Source organism: Halichondria panicea, chromosome 16, assembly GCF_963675165.1.
Source record: "Halichondria panicea chromosome 16, odHalPani1.1, whole genome shotgun sequence".
Classification (NCBI taxonomy): domain Eukaryota; kingdom Metazoa; phylum Porifera; class Demospongiae; order Suberitida; family Halichondriidae; genus Halichondria; species Halichondria panicea.
The window spans coordinates 4008955-4025288 of record NC_087392.1 but is presented as its reverse complement, the minus strand read 5'-3'; the positions used below and the strand labels follow the sequence as shown (position 1 = coordinate 4025288).

General features: G+C 42.2%; 5 protein-coding genes across 19 annotated transcripts in view; 2 read left to right on the top strand and 3 right to left on the bottom strand.

Annotated features, from left to right (window-relative positions):
* The first annotated feature begins 506 nt into the window (after positions 1-506).
* On the top strand, positions 507-2935 carry LOC135350457 (probable 28S rRNA (cytosine-C(5))-methyltransferase). The gene is made up of 3 exons (XM_064549253.1): positions 507-999; positions 1203-1277; positions 1423-2935. The coding sequence occupies exons 1-3, from the start codon at positions 573-575 to the stop codon at positions 2832-2834; spliced, it is 1914 nt and encodes a 637-aa protein (XP_064405323.1). The 5' UTR covers positions 507-572; the 3' UTR covers positions 2835-2935.
* Positions 2936-2975: 40 nt separating this feature from the next.
* On the top strand, positions 2976-5486 carry LOC135350462 (uncharacterized). Of its 2 annotated transcripts, XM_064549259.1 has the most exons (7): positions 2976-3070; positions 3129-3204; positions 3421-3580; positions 3835-4123; positions 4538-4623; positions 4932-5029; positions 5319-5486. In XM_064549259.1, exons 1-7 carry the CDS (start codon positions 3043-3045, stop codon positions 5416-5418), a joined length of 837 nt encoding a protein of 278 aa, XP_064405329.1. In that variant the 5' UTR covers positions 2976-3042; the 3' UTR covers positions 5419-5486. The 2 variants fall into 2 exon arrangements, with proteins under 2 accessions (XP_064405329.1, XP_064405330.1); XM_064549260.1 differs by lacking the exon at positions 3129-3204 and having other exon boundaries at positions 2985-3070.
* On the bottom strand, positions 5436-6842 carry LOC135349819 (alpha-protein kinase vwkA-like). Its single transcript, XM_064548431.1, has 2 exons — positions 6839-6842; positions 5436-6325 (listed from the first exon to the last, which is right to left on the bottom strand). Exons 1-2 carry the CDS (start codon positions 6840-6842, stop codon positions 5631-5633), a joined length of 699 nt encoding a protein of 232 aa, XP_064404501.1. The 3' UTR covers positions 5436-5630.
* Positions 6843-7719: 877 nt separating this feature from the next.
* LOC135350460 (cysteine and histidine-rich domain-containing protein 1-like) lies at positions 7720-12406 on the bottom strand. Its single transcript, XM_064549257.1, has 11 exons — positions 12201-12406; positions 12079-12128; positions 11823-11879; positions 11522-11602; positions 11113-11177; positions 10491-10677; positions 9895-9965; positions 9695-9791; positions 8956-9078; positions 8285-8350; positions 7720-7986 (listed from the first exon to the last, which is right to left on the bottom strand). The coding sequence occupies exons 1-11, from the start codon at positions 12274-12276 to the stop codon at positions 7843-7845; spliced, it is 1017 nt and encodes a 338-aa protein (XP_064405327.1). The 5' UTR covers positions 12277-12406; the 3' UTR covers positions 7720-7842.
* Positions 12407-14176: 1770 nt separating this feature from the next.
* LOC135350452 (SWI/SNF-related matrix-associated actin-dependent regulator of chromatin subfamily A containing DEAD/H box 1A-like) overlaps positions 14177-16334 on the bottom strand; it is a 37988-nt gene continuing 35830 nt past the window's right edge. For all 14 annotated transcript variants that reach the window (XM_064549241.1, XM_064549238.1, XM_064549246.1 and 11 more), the window contains 2 exons: positions 16264-16322; positions 14177-15756 (listed from right to left, as the gene is read on the bottom strand). The gene's annotated coding sequence lies outside the window, so the exon portion shown is untranslated. The remainder of the gene's footprint in view (positions 15757-16263; positions 16323-16334) is intronic.

Genomic DNA, 16334 nt, shown 5'->3' with positions numbered 1-16334 from the left:
ATACTGAGTAGGTACTCTGTCTCATAGCATGCTGCCAGATTCTGATCATACTGGATCAGTTGATTATACTCCATATCCATCAAAAACCGCCTGAATAATAATTATATTGATTGAAGAGGTTCGAAATTTCCCACTTGACTTGCTAGCTATGCTGTGCTGAGATCGAGTATACCGTACTTATTCGATTTAAAGCGACCCTCCAAATATGCGACACCCTCGATCTTTTCCAATTTTCTGACCTTTAAAAAAATAATAGCGACTGCAGCGTTCACAATTATTTTTTTATGTCGCGTCCTAAATAGAGGTCAAACCACATCCTCGATTCCAAGCCGCAAGAAACAATGTAATTTAAGCGGCCTATAATCGAGGACAGTACAATTAACCTCCAATTCAACCTCCAAAAGAAACGACCTCTGGCTTCGTAATTATTTAAAAGTGTCGCTTTAAATCGAATAAGTACGGTAAATGTGGTTATAAAGGTCAAAGGCCATAAGAAACATCACGTGATCCCTTCCACCCATGTGGCCATATCCACGTGGCGCATCAAAGAAGATATCTAGCTGTAGTACAGTATGGGCCGAACTAAGGAGAGAAAAGAGCTAAAGGACAGGCGAGGGCCTGGCAGAAAGGCCAGGAAGCAAGCTGCACCTGCTATTCCTAGCGCTGAAGATGCTCTTGGCGTCAAACAAGGCCAAGTTGGAGGAAGAATCAAGCAAAGAGCTCGCAGGAGATCTAAACTCATCGCTGCTGCTAAGACTGCTCGTGAAGAAATCGCTCGAAAAAAGCAGGAGAGACGAAAAGCTGTCAAATCTTTGGACGAGGAAGCTCCAATATTGGTTGAGGGTGCTGATCGGCTGGTACCGGTAGGTTACAGCGATGATAATCAAAAGTGGCTGAAACCGAGTATAAAGCCAACGTCAACACCAAGCAAGAAGAGCCATGTCTCGTTCAAGCAGGACTTACTGAGTGGAGGAAGCGATGGAAACAGTGATGATGAAGGTACGGCCGGTCATAGGGATATAAAGTAGAAATATATTGTTTCTGTGCTTAGTTTGTAATCCTCTTTATCCTGTTTGCAATAATTATGTTATGAGTCATTCGGTGTCACGAACTTTGATCCCAGATAATTATTGCTAATGTGGTCATTTTGTTCTGTAATGAAAAGTAAAATCAATTGATCAATGCTGTTTGTTATTACACAGGCAGTGATGACGGAGAAGTAACCCTTGGCAACCTACAAGGTGTGGAAAGCTCAGAAGACGAGATGATGGACAATGGTACGCCACTAGTGGTATGGTGCTCTGACTATCCTTGTCTAGCAACCATTATTTCTGTCCAGTTTGTACACAACCCCCCATTTATCGTAAAAACTACTTTTTCGGTCATTATGCTGAATTTATCACTCTTCCTATTGTTGCACAGAAGACGGAGAGGTAACCCTGGGCAACCTACAAGATACTGACAGCTCAGAAGATGAAGTAATGGATGATAATTTCGATGGTACGGACAATGACTCTGATGACTCAGACAAAGATGAGGAGATGACTACAATGGAGAAAAAATCAAAAAAACTTGATCGCAAAAAGAAGGCTGACAAACTTCTTGCAAAAGCAGAGTTGACCGAAAACATAGCAGATTCTGATGTCTTCGAACTGCCTACTTTAGAAGAGATTGCAAATGAGCCACAAGATTTGCAGAATGTCAATCAGCGGATAAAAGAGGTTGTTCACGTCCTGTGCAACTTCAAGAAGCTTCGGCAAGAGGGAAAATCTCGAACGGAGTATCTAGCCTTGCTTCGTGCAGATCTAATGACCTACTATGGCTACAGCGAGTTTCTAATCGAGACGTTTATGGATTTGTTCAAAGTATCTGAGCTTTTGGAATTCTTGGAAGCTTGTGAAACACAGCGACCCGTGACCATTCGAACAAATACCCTCAAAACACGAAGAAGAGATCTTGCCCAGGCTTTGATATCTCGAGGGGTAAATCTGGATCCAATTGGAAAATGGTCAAAAGTTGGTTTAGTAGTCTATGATAGCTCAGTCCCGATTGGTGCCACTCCTGAGTATTTGGCTGGTCATTACATGTTGCAGGGAGCCTCTTCAATGCTTCCGGTTATCGCTTTGGCTCCTCAAGAAAATGAGAGAATCCTGGACATGTGTGCCTCTCCTGGTGGAAAGACTACCTATATTGCTCAGCTCATGAAGAACACCGGGCTTATTATAGCAAACGATTCCAACAAAGATCGGACCAAATCACTTGTTGCGAATAGTCACAGACTCGGAGTTAGCAATACGATTGTGTGCAATTACGATGGCCGAATGTTTACTCAAGTCATGACCGGCTTTGATCGGATTTTATTGGACGCACCTTGCAGTGGAACTGGTGTCATATCGAAAGATCCTTCGGTAAAGACGAGCAAGACAGAAAGAGACATTTTGAAGAGCTCTCACCTCCAAAAACAGCTCATTCTTACGGCTCTGGATTGTCTTGATGCTAATTCATCAAGCGGAGGTTATTTGGTCTACTCAACGTGCTCGGTACTGGTTGAGGAGAACGAATGGGTCGTGGATTACGCTCTCAAGAGACGGCACGTCAAGCTAGTTCCCACCGGACTAGAGTTAGGAGCTGAGGGGTTTTGTCGCTATAGAGAAAAACGTTTTCACCCCTCTCTTTCACTAACGAGGAGAATTTACTCTCACACTCACAACATGGACGGGTTCTTTGTGGCAAAGCTAAAGAAGTTTTCTAACAAGATTCCTGGAGCAGAAGTGAAGAACAAAGAACCTTCATCTGAGGATGAAGAAGACAACGAGACTGTAGAGGAACTATAGTGTGTGTCTGTGTTATAATGAATGTGCCCCTATGATGTACGTATCAATACTAGTACTGTCCTGATACAAAATTTTTATAGGAGGCCACCTGGTAAATATCATTAACGGACAAATCATTATACTCGTAAAATCTTATGACGTTCTTTACCTATTACATAAAATTGATCAGCATGCAGGTGTTACTCCAGTGAGTCCTAGTATATAAGCTATGCAGCACTCACAACAGCTCCTCATATGTAAGTCAGCTCTATACTGTGCCCTATCAAGTGCATGAATGGTGTCTCCCCTATGCAGTGCATGCTAGTGATGTCCATATAGCCTCTCACAGAGTCTACCAAATGAGTCGATGGCTCAGGAAAAACAATCTCAAGTGAGATCACTACTGACTAGCTATACATGTACTTCAATCGTTCAAAGTGTACTGTGAAGTCCAAAATGAGAGTAATAAAATTAATGGACATCACTTTATTATTGGAGCACTTATTGAGATTTTGACTGTCAAGGGTTCGGGTACGGGTACGGGTGAGGGTGTACTTAAAATGTGTAGTATTGTGGTTTTGAGTTGCAGCCTCTATGTTCCCTACAGGGTGGATATAGCCCTGGTGTCAGGTGACCTGGCAGATATGCCACTGGAGCTTTGCCACTCTGCACCCCCTGAGGAGACGAGGGATCAACACATGTTACTGGACAAAGTGCTCGAAGAGTTCAGCCCTCTAGCTAGCAAGGTCTACTATGTCCCAGGAAACGTGAGCTGGGAACATTAAGTTATAATACTGTATATACATACATACATACATGTACTGTACCTCTGTCGCAATATCTTTCAATTCTTGATTGGGTAAGTGTTTAGATTGAGCGTACAAATTAAAGTGCCTTTTTTATGAATCGAATTTGGCCAGTACTGTCACCAAAAGCACATTCTATATTACCTATTAATTTTTGGTAAACTTTTGGCTAATGAAACTATCATGGTCTAACAGTTTCCTATGCCTTGATACAGCACGATGCCATCACTACATTCAGTACAGAGGGACAAGACACTGACACCTCTCCATGCAACGTACACATGAGACGAGTTACCATAGCACCCAATCTGGAGTTACTGGGCCTGGGTGGAAGTGTACCGGGATTCAGAAAAGGGCAAAAGGTCTGGGACGGATTCCCATACCTGACTGATCAAGAGTACAGTGATGATTTGTCTCAGCTTCTGGATCCAGTGTTTGGAACACAGACACTAAAAGAAACTGATGCTGTAATTTTCATGACTCATTCTGGCCCTGAGCACTGCAGTAAGTGAGTGCATCAATTAGTAGCTGTAACTGCCAATAAGTTTGTGTGTGACAGTACATGTACTTCTGAAAGGGGAACTCAATTGAGATATGGTCTAAGGAATTGGTCTAAGGAAACTAGGTTGATATTTTCATTGGTTATTTAGCTGACTTCTATTTGCAATATAATACTGTAATGTTTTTTCGTAAGCATCCTTCCAATTTGTACGATCAGTGGCGTGTCCAGAATTTTCGAAATGGGGGCTATTTTCAATCCTTAATTCAACACGCACATTTCTTGATAAACTAGACTTAAGAGGTCGTTATTTTTTTGTATATAGTGGTGGTTATTTTTGTCTAGAGGTGGTTAGTACAATCCACCACCGACCAGTGGTACATCCTTGGATTATCAACTGAAATTCTTTCATTTATTAGGTACGACCATTTCCCATGTTGACCCCCGGAGCCCCATTATCTGTGGCAGTCAGAGCCTCTACACTGCACTCTGTAAGGAGGAACTGGTGAGTATACACAAGCAAGCATACACACACACCTGCATGTGTCACGAGTAACGACCCTGGCTAGACTCACTAGTATACATGTAATTATGCATCATTATTACTACTGTCACAGTGCTGTGGCTGTTTCTCACATCAAGTTTCAAAGAATGCCGCTTTTGGTACACTCTTGTTTATTGTTTGGATTATGAGTAGTTAATTTTTATGATATAAGAGGTGATACCCATATTTTAGGGAATCCACTTTTGCGGGTTCCACAGCTATAGCGTTGTAGTTCATTTTTACATGTGTTCCTTTCACTGTATATACAGCAACATCATGTGATCCTAAATGTACATGGTCACACCCATGAGGCTAGCGGTCAGGTCACCATTGGCAACACCACTGTTATCAACCCTGGAGCACTCATGTGAGTCACTTAATTACTTCAAATCTCTACGACAGTGTTAAACTATATTCAGCTTTTAATTGGTGTTATACAGTACTCGTAACAGTTTGCAAGAATAAACATAAAATTTGGAAGCTATTTTGATTGTATATTGTAACAATTTTAATCCTCACAATGCCACCCCATGCACCCCTCCACACACACACGCACTAGCTCACCATCACACACACACACTCACCCCCACACATAGTACTCCCCCTCACCCTCACCCTCACACACAATACCCCCACCCCACACACACACGTCATAGGGACGGTAACTTTGGACTGTACACTCTACAACAGACCAACAAGATACCTGGTTGGAGACTGTCCTCTGTGTCTCTACACAAACTGAGTGATGAGGACTAGGAGATGTATTTTCAACCCATTTTCAATGTTTATAAAATATCATGTCATAATTATAGAGCATTCAAAAACAGTGTTTGGTGAACAAAGGTATAAGAATTAATGTGAATAATTTAAATGGAGGGGGGCACATCAATTATATACTGATCAACGAATGCATGTACCCCTGCATAAATATAATGTCTATTAAAAATGCATGCCATGTAGCGATCCAGTCAGTATACGTATCCACCACGTGCCACTCTCCTGAACACGGTTGTGATGCCTTCCCTCACTCCAGGGGGGAACTTGAGCTCGTGAGTGTACGTCGTTGCATCTCCAAGATTCTTTAACTGCTGCATAGTAGCTGAGAGCTGCCTGTCTGGAATAACTCCAAGGAAATCGCTTTTTTTGGGTTTAGACAATCTCTCACAAAATGAGCTGCACTCGTGATGCAGGAAAAACATCGCCATTCCTTCAACTCCCATATCAGTGACTCCATAGCTGTTAGTTAGGGAGAGCATAGCAGGATCTGTAAGGGTGTAAGATTGTGGGTCATCACTGCGAACACCTTGCAGGTCTGAGATCATTTTCTCTCCATTTGAGTGACACCAACTCCAGTGCATGAAGGCAGGCATACTGGAGTTGGAGCTCTTGGCTTCAGCTGAAATGAAACCGTAATTGTTACACCACTTGTTGAACTGTCCTGGTATGTAGTCCTCAACAACACAGTACTCATTCAGCTTAGGAGTGGAGTCGGGGGTGTTAGTTTCTGTTATTATTACAACGTCAACATCGGTGAATTTCAAAGGGAAATTGGTCTTAGAAAAACGGTTGAATCCTTCTGCAAGCTTCTGCGCTTCTTTGTGCATTTCCACAGTGACATTCCAGTCTGTAGATTTCCACATGTACGATTCTTTGCTTTCTTTAACTAGTGTTCAAGCTGGCGCTGTGCTAATGCCTCTCGCCATGTTTTTGCTTTCGCTTAAAAGTATTAGAGTGTTATATTAGTATTAAAGTTAGCTTATCTATATAAAGTCACTGAGAAGAAAAGACTTATTTTCATGCATCTATTGTTGTATTATGTGGCTTACCAGGATCTCAAGAAAGAAGAAAATTGATTCTTCCAGGATCTGTAGTTCAGTGTATATAATATCTAAGAAGAAAAGACCTGTGTACATGCATATTGTTATCTATATTGTTATATGGTAGTGTTATGTGGCTTATATACCAGGCCCTCAAGACAAAGATGATTCTGCCAGGAGGATCTTGGGATATTATTTTTGGGGAATGAGCGCGCATGCGCATTACATCCACAGGAATAATTAAAGGGTGTGTCCAAAGAGATCAATTTCACAAATGGCTACTGCTAGCGAGCTGTTTTAAAAGATATTTTCTGAGTATTGTAGCTAACAAAAAGCTAGCGCTTTAGTGCAAGGCTAACTCATATGTTGAATAGAAAGTTTGTGCGGACAGATGATGCTATGAAAGATTCTGAAGAGACTGCAACAGCCTTCAATGTGAGTCAAACTAGCCATAACTCGAGAAAGAAGCTTTAGTTTGCTAATCCACGAATCAAAATCCAAGAGAACGTGGCTAGAAGCCTATAGAAGCTGTTAGTTTTCGTTACATTGCAACCGTTGAGCAGTTATAGCTGGAATACACACACACACACACAGACAGACACACACACAGTCAGCTTTACCGTATCCCTCGTGCGGCTACGCCTCGAGGCATAACTACAGCCGAGTCGCCATACTTGCTGGGTGGGCCTTTATAGGTTCCCTTGTAGGCTCTTCTGAAGCGGCCCTCAGCAAAATGCTTGTTGCCAAACGTTACATGAAGCTGAGGATATGCCATTTGGTAGATGATCTGTTTTGACTTAGAAATTTAGCTTTAAAATTAACTGAAAAGGGAGGCTAACTGCTTACAATTATATGCACACTGAACACAAGGGGAAATCCCCAGGGAACCCCCTATGAAAAGTACCAGGTAGTTCCCCAGGTACTGGCCTCTAATGCTAAAAATAGTCTACATGTAGTTACCATTACATCACTGTGATGTCATCTGGATGGCTCAACACGTGTATTACATGCACTACGAAAGACCTGTCAATACTTCCCCTGCCCAAGACAATACAGGCTTGCATGCCCGAGAACTGTACATCAACTAAAATTATTGCTGACCACAATACACCAATTCTTGGTACTCTGATATGAATAAACTTTTCTCAAAATGTATGCTTCTCAACATGCCCAAGGCTATTTCTCAGTAGGGAAAGCATACTATACACAAACTTTTCATAAGCCCCACAGTTATCACAAGTTAACAAGTAAAGTACAGTATCCAGTACACAAAGAAATAAATAGTAGAGAGAGTAAAGCTAACCAAAATGTAGTAAGTCTGTATAACGTTTATGACTTTGATTGCACAGTACATAATTATAGCCTAGCTGGACACCTGTTTAGTGTCTTTGGTTTCAGCTGCATCCCTGAACTTCAGTGAAGTCCAGCTAAAGAGATCGGCCTTTCTCAGTTTGAGGTCTACCTTACTGCCCATCAGCTCCACAGAGCTCTTGTCCGGGTCAATGACCTGAGAGAAGAAAGAGGGCAATATGATTAGGCATGCAACCAACAGACATCTCATTACAGAAGAACAGAAAGCGTTCTAACTTAACCAACAATAATCCGATGTACACAGAAGTATCATTTTCTAGTCTTTGTTAGCCTCGTTCCCAATTAGAGACAAAACGGCCTGGGACCGAGGGCTAGGCTTTTGTTATCTACAATGTAACTTTGAGAAGCAACAACTAGCGACTTTAGGTAAACAAAGCAACAGATAATGTACATCATGACACAATTATAGGAACATAAGAGTTAACGTCTCTTACCCCGTGCAGCTTGATGGTGTCTTCATAGCAATGGTTGCCATTCTCATACTCCAAACACAACTTCAACTGTCACACACACACACACACACACACACACACACAAACATCAATAGAACACCAGCACAAGCTAGCCAAGGCAGTAGGTTAAACTCTTTTAGCCTCAGCAATAAATATTGTGTAAAAAGAACCACTACAAGGCTTGAGAATGGTAAACCTCTATGGTGTTGTCGAGAAGGCTTGCACACTAGTCTGAAACCAGAAGAGGCTCTCATCTACCTCTATGATGGCTGGATGGTCGTGATGTTTTGAACTTGGTTTCTGTTACAAATGAGAGCTTCTTCTGGCTTCAGACTAGTGTGCAAGCCTTCTCGACAACACCATAGAGAGCATAACCCACAGCTTCACAGGAGACAAGTATTTGTTAAAATTAATACGGAAAGAAACTAGTAAACAAACTAGTTTACGGTATAATTTTACAAAGGTTTACTAAAGTATACGAGTCACCCAGATTCTGGGTGACTCAGTTCGCGCATGTGCACTATTACCCATGCAATAGAGACCAGGCCGTATTTTAATCGGCCTGGTCTCGAGGCTAAGTATGAAGAAGCTGAGAATAATATGATACATGTAGGCACTAGCACATTATACGTATATGAGTGTGTCACCCTCACCGTAGTGGGGTTAGCTTCAAACGAGCACTGTTCCGGTAGACAGGCCTTGGCAAACAGAGAGACGACCACAAATGATCCCATCTGATACCAGTCATAGCGACAGGCCTGGGCCTTTGCATAGGGCTGTGTAGTGGAGACACACGAACTATTACACACATTGTATATACATGTCGAACATACAGCCATTGTTTGACAACATTGCAGTGCTATGATGTGTTGCACTCAGAGGAGATACGAATTCCGAGAGTCGCAGGAAGTGTTTGAACCCCTTATATCAACGTTTAATAAGCACATCAAATGAAGTGATACCCATGGCAACTCCAGGCATCCCTCCTGAAGATTCTGAAGCTTAAACGGTGGTTAACTAGATCAAACTGTGCACTAATCAGACTCTTGGCAGCTATAAATAGCCCAGCTTAGGTTTGGCAGGTAACACGCAATTGAACTTTAACCTGGAGATAATAAAGAATGTGGCTCTCAAACACTTCCTGCGACTCGCGGATGTGGTACCTCCTCTGTGTTGCACTACATACACGTAACAGTTTACACAAGAACAAATAACCATGGTAACCATATATTACAGTGCATTACATCAAGGGATTGCCTAACCACATCCCTTCCCTGTAGGGATAAAATAATATACCGAGGCGTCAGACATCACGCACACAATAACACTGTGGATAGCACCTCACTTTTGTACTGAAGTGAGTGCACACATCATATTAAGTGGAGTTGCTACCTTTATCCAGAGGTGGTCCCCAGTGGCACAGCCCACCTGTCGCTGGAACTCATTGAAGTCTGACGTCCGACGCTGACAGCAACTCCAGAACTTGTAGCTATGGAAACAAAGAGGTAAGGTGTAATAACAGTGGAATCAAAACTTCTCTACAAAGGACAAATTGTTGAAGTGCTTTCTAATCAAGGTTTCACTGAACGCACCCATCATGGAAGATGGCCACTCCGGGGTGGTGCTGACACCGTGAGATGGAACTCTCTACCCCCACATACACCTGCAAGGGTTAACACAGAATAAAACAGTAGTTCCCATCTCTTAGAGGTAACGTGGAACCCATAATGCTGCATGGACTGTCAAATAAGAACACTTCTATATTCAGAAAGTCCATGCAGCATTAGTTATTGAGTTGTGTAATGCCCTGAATATAGCTGAATATAGTTCTATACTCAGGGTATTACACAACTCAATACCATCATGCATCCCAGAGATCACTCTAAATCACATGACAGCTAATAAGCACACAGAATTAAACATTAAATCCCGGACACCTAAACAGGGCTCTTCCCATTAGGGCCCAAAAGTGTTCACATGTTCACATGTACGTATGGTCAGTACTAGCCTCGTTCCCAGGCCGATTTGTCTCTAAAATAACGCTAGGTCGCCAACTCGTATTTTTCAACTTCGTTCTAAGAAAAATCGGCCTGAAAACGAGGCTAGGTCAGTACTTGCACAATGAGCTATGATGCACTTCTTTGACCTTTTGTCAATTGATATAGACATAAGCTTGACAACAACTCACTGCGCCACATCCGTTGTTTTTGCAATTGGTTCCTATATCGACTGTCTCCATGTCACATGACTCTTTAGAGGTGTTCTCCTTGTCATTCTTTGTCACCTCCACAGTAGCCTGCCTGGCCAGTCTGGTCAGTAGTGAGGACAGCGATGAGGTGACCTTTGTCTTCAGTTTCACCATAGGCTCATCATCCCTGGAGCAATGTTCACCTTGGAACACACAGTAAGCAATAATTAACACTAGGTACTATAGTAGACAACAAGCATTAGCAGATCGTTTGGTCGTACAGTTCTAAGACCATAAATTAAGGACTCTGTGGAGGTGTAATAAACACAGCTACATGTAATACACAGGAAGCGCAATAATATCACTGTACTAGCAAGGGCGTATACGCCCTTGGTACTAGGCAGTACAGAAGATCATACAATAAGGTTTTGACGCTATATAGGAACCAATTAAAAGCATCGAATGTGAGATAACATCAAACAATAGCTACAGAACAGACTTATTTGTTCAAATGGTGGAATGAGACAGATACCATTATAAATTGCTGGGTAGTCTAGGCAATGTTGTGTATGATACAAGTACATGAATGCACAGTGGGTAGAGGTGGGGGTAGTGTTCTTACGCTGGTCTGGCCTCAATCAGTTTCTGTCTAGCCCGCGGAGGAGGAGGTCCCTTCACAATAATAGACTGGAGGAGTGAGAGGGCAATACAAGCAATTAAGCTCAACCACACAGGATATGGACACATTCTTGTGGGGATGTTTCCTCACAACTCCCGTGTACACAAACAGGCAATAAATAAGCAAAGGAGCCACTCCTATTGAGCAAAAAAGATTGATTGACGTTACTGTAGCATATATGTGCCTACACACGTTCTGAGATACAGAATCCATCTCAACTGAATCAGTATCAGGCCTACATGTATATTAACAAGTTAGAGGTCATTCTGCATCACAGGATTGCATAATTGTGTAATCTAGATATTGAACCGAGAGAAGGTTTTTGACTCAGAGAATAAGAAAGGACACACACCTCTCCCTCCTTGAGTGGAGCAATGGCCGATTTTTCAGCTTCCGGAGGCTTCACTGGATTGTGGGGCCCAGTAGTGCAACCCTGCAGGGGTAACCCAAATTAGTACTGTGTTAGATACATTCATAACCGTCTCGATGTAAAAGCTACTACATGTAGAACTATTAAGTTTGTGCTCAAAACTCAGGGCTACACTGTATTTACGGTGGAGTAAGTGAATAATGTGAGTCAAACAGACGTCAGTGGATCCAGGACATGAACTCTTTACCACCTCACAAATTAACGAGGCATGTAATGGACTAACTGGAATGTGCAAAAAATCAGTGAAGTCAGTGCTCCTCTTCTTGCAGCAAGACCACCCCTGTGTGTGTGTGAGGAAGAGATGAAGTGAATTAGTATAAATGTCTGTGAAACTATGCGCGAAAAACTTGCTACATGTATGTATATGCACGGGTGAAATGGCTACCCCTCACCCAACAACACCTTGTCAAAGAGATGCTTTAATAATTAATATTGTGCTCGTAGACTAGTGCATTAAGTATAACACAAGCACACGGTACCTTTAGTGCATCGTGGAACACTGGCACACCGGGATGGTACTTGCATACCTCTGGAGATGTACAGAGCCAATGTTATAATCGCCAGCTATCATTTTATAGAGCTACTATTTTATTAAATTTACCATCATTGTTTTCTTCCTCCTTGAACTTTTGGCCACAGCCTTTATTGTAGCACTGTATCAACTCATTGTTGTCCATTCCCACACCTTGTACTTGTACGTACCAGCTTCAGTGCACAGTATATGGTTAACCCAGTATATGATAGCTAGCTAGCTAGCTTAGCTTTAGAAACATTGCCAGGTCAAAGGTTACAACAAAAGCCCAGGCCGAGGTCTGACTAGCCTCGAATCCACGCCGATTAAAATACGGCCACACAATTTGGAAATTAATTGGCAATTTTTGCAGCAAATACGTTCAGATACAGAAAACTCAGCGTTTGTAGAGTCCTATGGCTAATAAAAACAACAGGCAGCAATTGTAAGATCACTTCTATGTAGCTAGCCTGTTAGTTCTCAGGTATAAGGTCACTGTATTGAGCATCACGTAGATGACCTTGCACTTGTTGCAGACAATCCCCTCTCCCTACAGACAATGATTAACACGGTGTATGAATACTCCTGCGTTTGGAGATATAAAATCAACCCGTCCAAATCTTCTATTTTAGTGATTGGCGAGTCAGTAGTGTCTAGAGCGAAAAATCGAGAGCTCCGGCACTGGTCTTTGGGAAACCTAATGAAGCAGAGGAGGCCCACCATTTAGGAATACTCAAATCAGTCTCTCCATCAATAATGCCTAGGACAAACGAAAGAGCCTCTCGTGGAAGAAGTGCTTTCTTTGCTCTCAACGCAGTGGGTGCTAGATTCGGAAGCCTCCACCCTCACACAATCCTGAAACTTTACAGAACACTGTGCTTACCCACCCTCCTTTTCGGATCGGAGCTGTGGATGTTAACCAAAACAGAACTTCTTATGCTTGAGAGGGTGCACAGAAAAATCCTTAGAACCATCCAGGGACTTCCAACTAGATACCCGTCTACTGCTCTCAATTTCCTGCTAGGAACAGTTCCTATAAATAAAGCTATTGCCAGCAGAAAGCTCAACTTTATTTTTTCACTTCTAAGCCTCAACCCTAGCTCACTAGCCCGTACAGTCCTACTTAAGAGACTAGGAGACAATGGGCAATCTAGCATAATTCACTCATGGGCTCTCTCCCTTGAGGAATATGCACTGCATTCTATCCCAGATCTTAAAATTGCCTTACCCTGCTCCAAACTTTCATGGAAAAACTCAATAAAACTGATACTATCAACCAATGAGTATGTTCTCCTTCAATCTCAGTGTGGATCAATCCCAATCTCCAAATGCAGGCCTAAGTCCATCACCAATGGGCACATTTTCCCTCACTGGATGGTATCGAAAGGGGACAGACAGATGCTGCAGAGATCAAACTTCAGAGTTAGACTGTTAGTGAACTGTGATGGTTTAGAGGCAGACGTGGCTAGATTCAGGGGCAACATCTCCCCACTGTGGAAGTTATGCAGTACAGGACCAGAGAATGCATATCATTTCTCAATCGTCTGCCCAGCCCTCCAAGATATCCGTGACCAACAGCTACCTCTGGCCCCAGACACAATCGCTTCGATAATCTCATCCCCAAACCTCTTATTCGACTAGCTTCCTCCTCGGAACAACCTGGATAGAGGACACATGCGCCCCAAAATTTGCTGTGAACTACCTCCACAATTTGAGATTGGCGCGCGCCCAATTATTGACCACACCCGACACGTTGACAATTTCGTAAGTCACATGGCCAGTAAAGGCTACTCTCCTAAAGCGGAGGTGACAAATAATAAGAAGAAAAAGCTACACATATTTGCTGACTTGACATGTAGGGCAATTACTATTACATAACAATCACGTGCTACGAATAATTATGATATCTCTTGCAGAAATCTACATTTACACACAGTACAGTGCAAGTGCATATAATCCCAGTGCATTATGCCATATAATGCAGTGCAAATCTATGGTAGTGATGCAACATGCCATATACAGAGCACTGGATTGCTTTGATCTGCCCACTCACTGGGCAACAAATCCTAATAATCACAGACAACAAAATAGACGATATCACAAAGACAACAATATAATTATTTTAATTTCTGCACAAATTTGACACATCCTATTATCTACAATAGTTCAGTTATTGTTGATCGAGCCTTCAGTATGTCCGCGATGGAGGTTTGGTCCTCTGGAATATCAACTAAATACTCTTCGAAATACTTTCCTTCCACGACTATAGTGAGGCTATATATCAATCTGTTCTTACGGATAAGTTGTGGTTCCTTACTCCAAACTCTTTCGTGGTAGGGTAGTTCACCTTTTTTTTCGGTTTTAGAATCCATGCTATTAACCACCCCAACTGGTAAAAATCAGTCTCGATACCGTCCTTGAATATGTGCTCGTCATCATGCGTGTACATGCAGCTGGGCATTTCGGTCGAGAAAAAAGATGACACTTTGCTAACATAATCAGCTCTATCCAAGTCAATAAGCAAGCATTAGTCTATAATCAGCATCGAATAATATATTCGCCATTCGTATGTCATTACGAGATAAACCAAAACCATGTAATTCATCCAAAGCAACTTTCGTAAGCTTTACAAATTCTTTCAAGCAACCCTTGGCTTCAGTTCTGTCCAGACAATTAAATGGCAAATACAGGTACTTCACTACCCCTCATCACTTTTGTTTGGAAGGGCAACGTACATCGTGTGATTGTGACGGAAGAGATGACGCCCTTTCGAATTGATCCCAGTACAGTTGCAAGGAGTCTTTTTCATTTGGGCTATACAAAACCTTGTATACTGTAGTGTCTGATCGAACAATGACGTGCGTAGTGGACAGAAGTTGCTCAGTGTACGGGTTGCTGTCAAATAAAAACAAGTCTGGTTCAGACAACCGAATCATGTATTCACAACAGAGTGATAACTTACACCTCAAGGGCACTTCTCGAACAACATTTTCCTTATTTGTGCAATGCTATCCTTGACATCCCGGAACCGAGTAGTGGTTGTCTCAAAACGGAGGTCTTTCCATTCGACATCAATTTGGGTGATACATTGCTTGCAGAAAGTATTCAGTAGTGCAAACGCTGTGGTTGATGTGACATCGTTGCCTTGCTGGAGGTTCCGCAAAAGATCTGTGGTTCCAAGAGTTGCCTTCCGCTCAGTCAAGTACATTGGGGGGAAGATTGTGTACTTCTGCAGTCAAAGCTACTTCTGATTTGTCGTCCGTCCAGACAATTACGTCTGCTAGCTGTCTTGACGAGTTCACTATCTCTGGCACGCAACCTAAGCTTGTAATTTCTACATTTCCGTCCACTGACCATCTTTGGTTTATTTTGCACTCCTTCAACATTTTTCGGAACACTGTTGTGCAATACGATCATTTTCTGGACAAATACTCTTTTGATCGAAGCTCGTTCTTCAACTCAAGCTCGTCGAAGATCTCCCATAATGAATAGAGTTCTAGTTTCCTTCCTCGTCTCTCACTTCCAGGGCTTGCGGCCTATTTCGGATAGTGAAACTGCCTTGGATAGAGAACTGCACGAAGACTTTTTTTCTGCCACGCTGGAGGTTCTGGCAGGCTTTTGGGCTGCTGATCTTTGGCCGCGAGTGCTGGAGAGAAAAGAGGCAAAAGATTAGTGACATGTGCATACAAAAATGGAATGGTGATATTAATTAACAAGGTTTCATTATTATGCTGACTTGGCACTTTCGAATTATGATCGCCCTCTATATCTTTTCATGTGCTATCAAGAGCCTTATAAATTTATTGTGTTCACTGTCCAGTGTACATGTAAGCCAATCCTATTAAATACATCATGGCTGAGTTAGTGGTTCATAATAATAATTATTATGGGTTCAGTGTTGATCATGTTGCATATTGGAGGAGGCATGCATAACACATTTGAAACACATGCTTTGCAAACAAGTTCATTTTAAACATAATTAAGTGTACTGATTATACCACAGTCATGGTACAGAGACTATTAATGCACATTCGATGTAAAACTTGTAACAGAAATTATAGTCAGGGAAGTGAAGTGAAGTGAAAAGTTAGTTTCTTCCTCTGGAAACTCTCAGCTGAAAAGTGATAATTGTTATTAGAATTGAGCTGCTTACTTTTTATTGAGGTTTGTTTGATGCATCACTGCATGGCAGCCATAACCCTTCTGTCCAGCCTATAGCGATAG

What these genes read in the sequence shown, in the direction of transcription:
- LOC135350457 (XM_064549253.1), top strand. Translation starts at nt 573, where the DNA reads ATGGGCCGAACTAAGGAGAGAAAAGAGCTAAAGGACAGGCGAGGGCCT. An exon ending in TGGAAACAGTGATGATGAAG is followed by an intron (nt 1,000 to 1,202) that starts GTACGGCCGGTC and finishes GTTATTACACAG; the next exon opens with GCAGTGATGACGGAGAAGTA. An exon ending in AGACGAGATGATGGACAATG is followed by an intron (nt 1,278 to 1,422) that starts GTACGCCACTAG and finishes ATTGTTGCACAG; the next exon opens with AAGACGGAGAGGTAACCCTG.
- LOC135350462 (XM_064549259.1), top strand. Translation starts at nt 3,043, where the DNA reads ATGCAGCACTCACAACAGCTCCTCATAT. An exon ending in CACTCTGTAAGGAGGAACTG is followed by an intron (nt 4,624 to 4,931) that starts GTGAGTATACAC and finishes CTGTATATACAG; the next exon opens with CAACATCATGTGATCCTAAA. An exon ending in ATCAACCCTGGAGCACTCAT is followed by an intron (nt 5,030 to 5,318) that starts GTGAGTCACTTA and finishes CACACGTCATAG; the next exon opens with GGACGGTAACTTTGGACTGT.
- LOC135350460 (XM_064549257.1), bottom strand. Translation starts at nt 12,276, where the DNA reads ATGGACAACAATGAGTTGATACAGTGCTACAATAAAGGCTGTGGCCAA. An exon ending in GGAGGAAGAAAACAATGATG is followed by an intron (nt 12,129 to 12,200) that starts GTAAATTTAATA and finishes GTACATCTCCAG; the next exon opens with AGGTATGCAAGTACCATCCC. An exon ending in TGTTCCACGATGCACTAAAG is followed by an intron (nt 11,880 to 12,078) that starts GTACCGTGTGCT and finishes ACACACACACAG; the next exon opens with GGGTGGTCTTGCTGCAAGAA.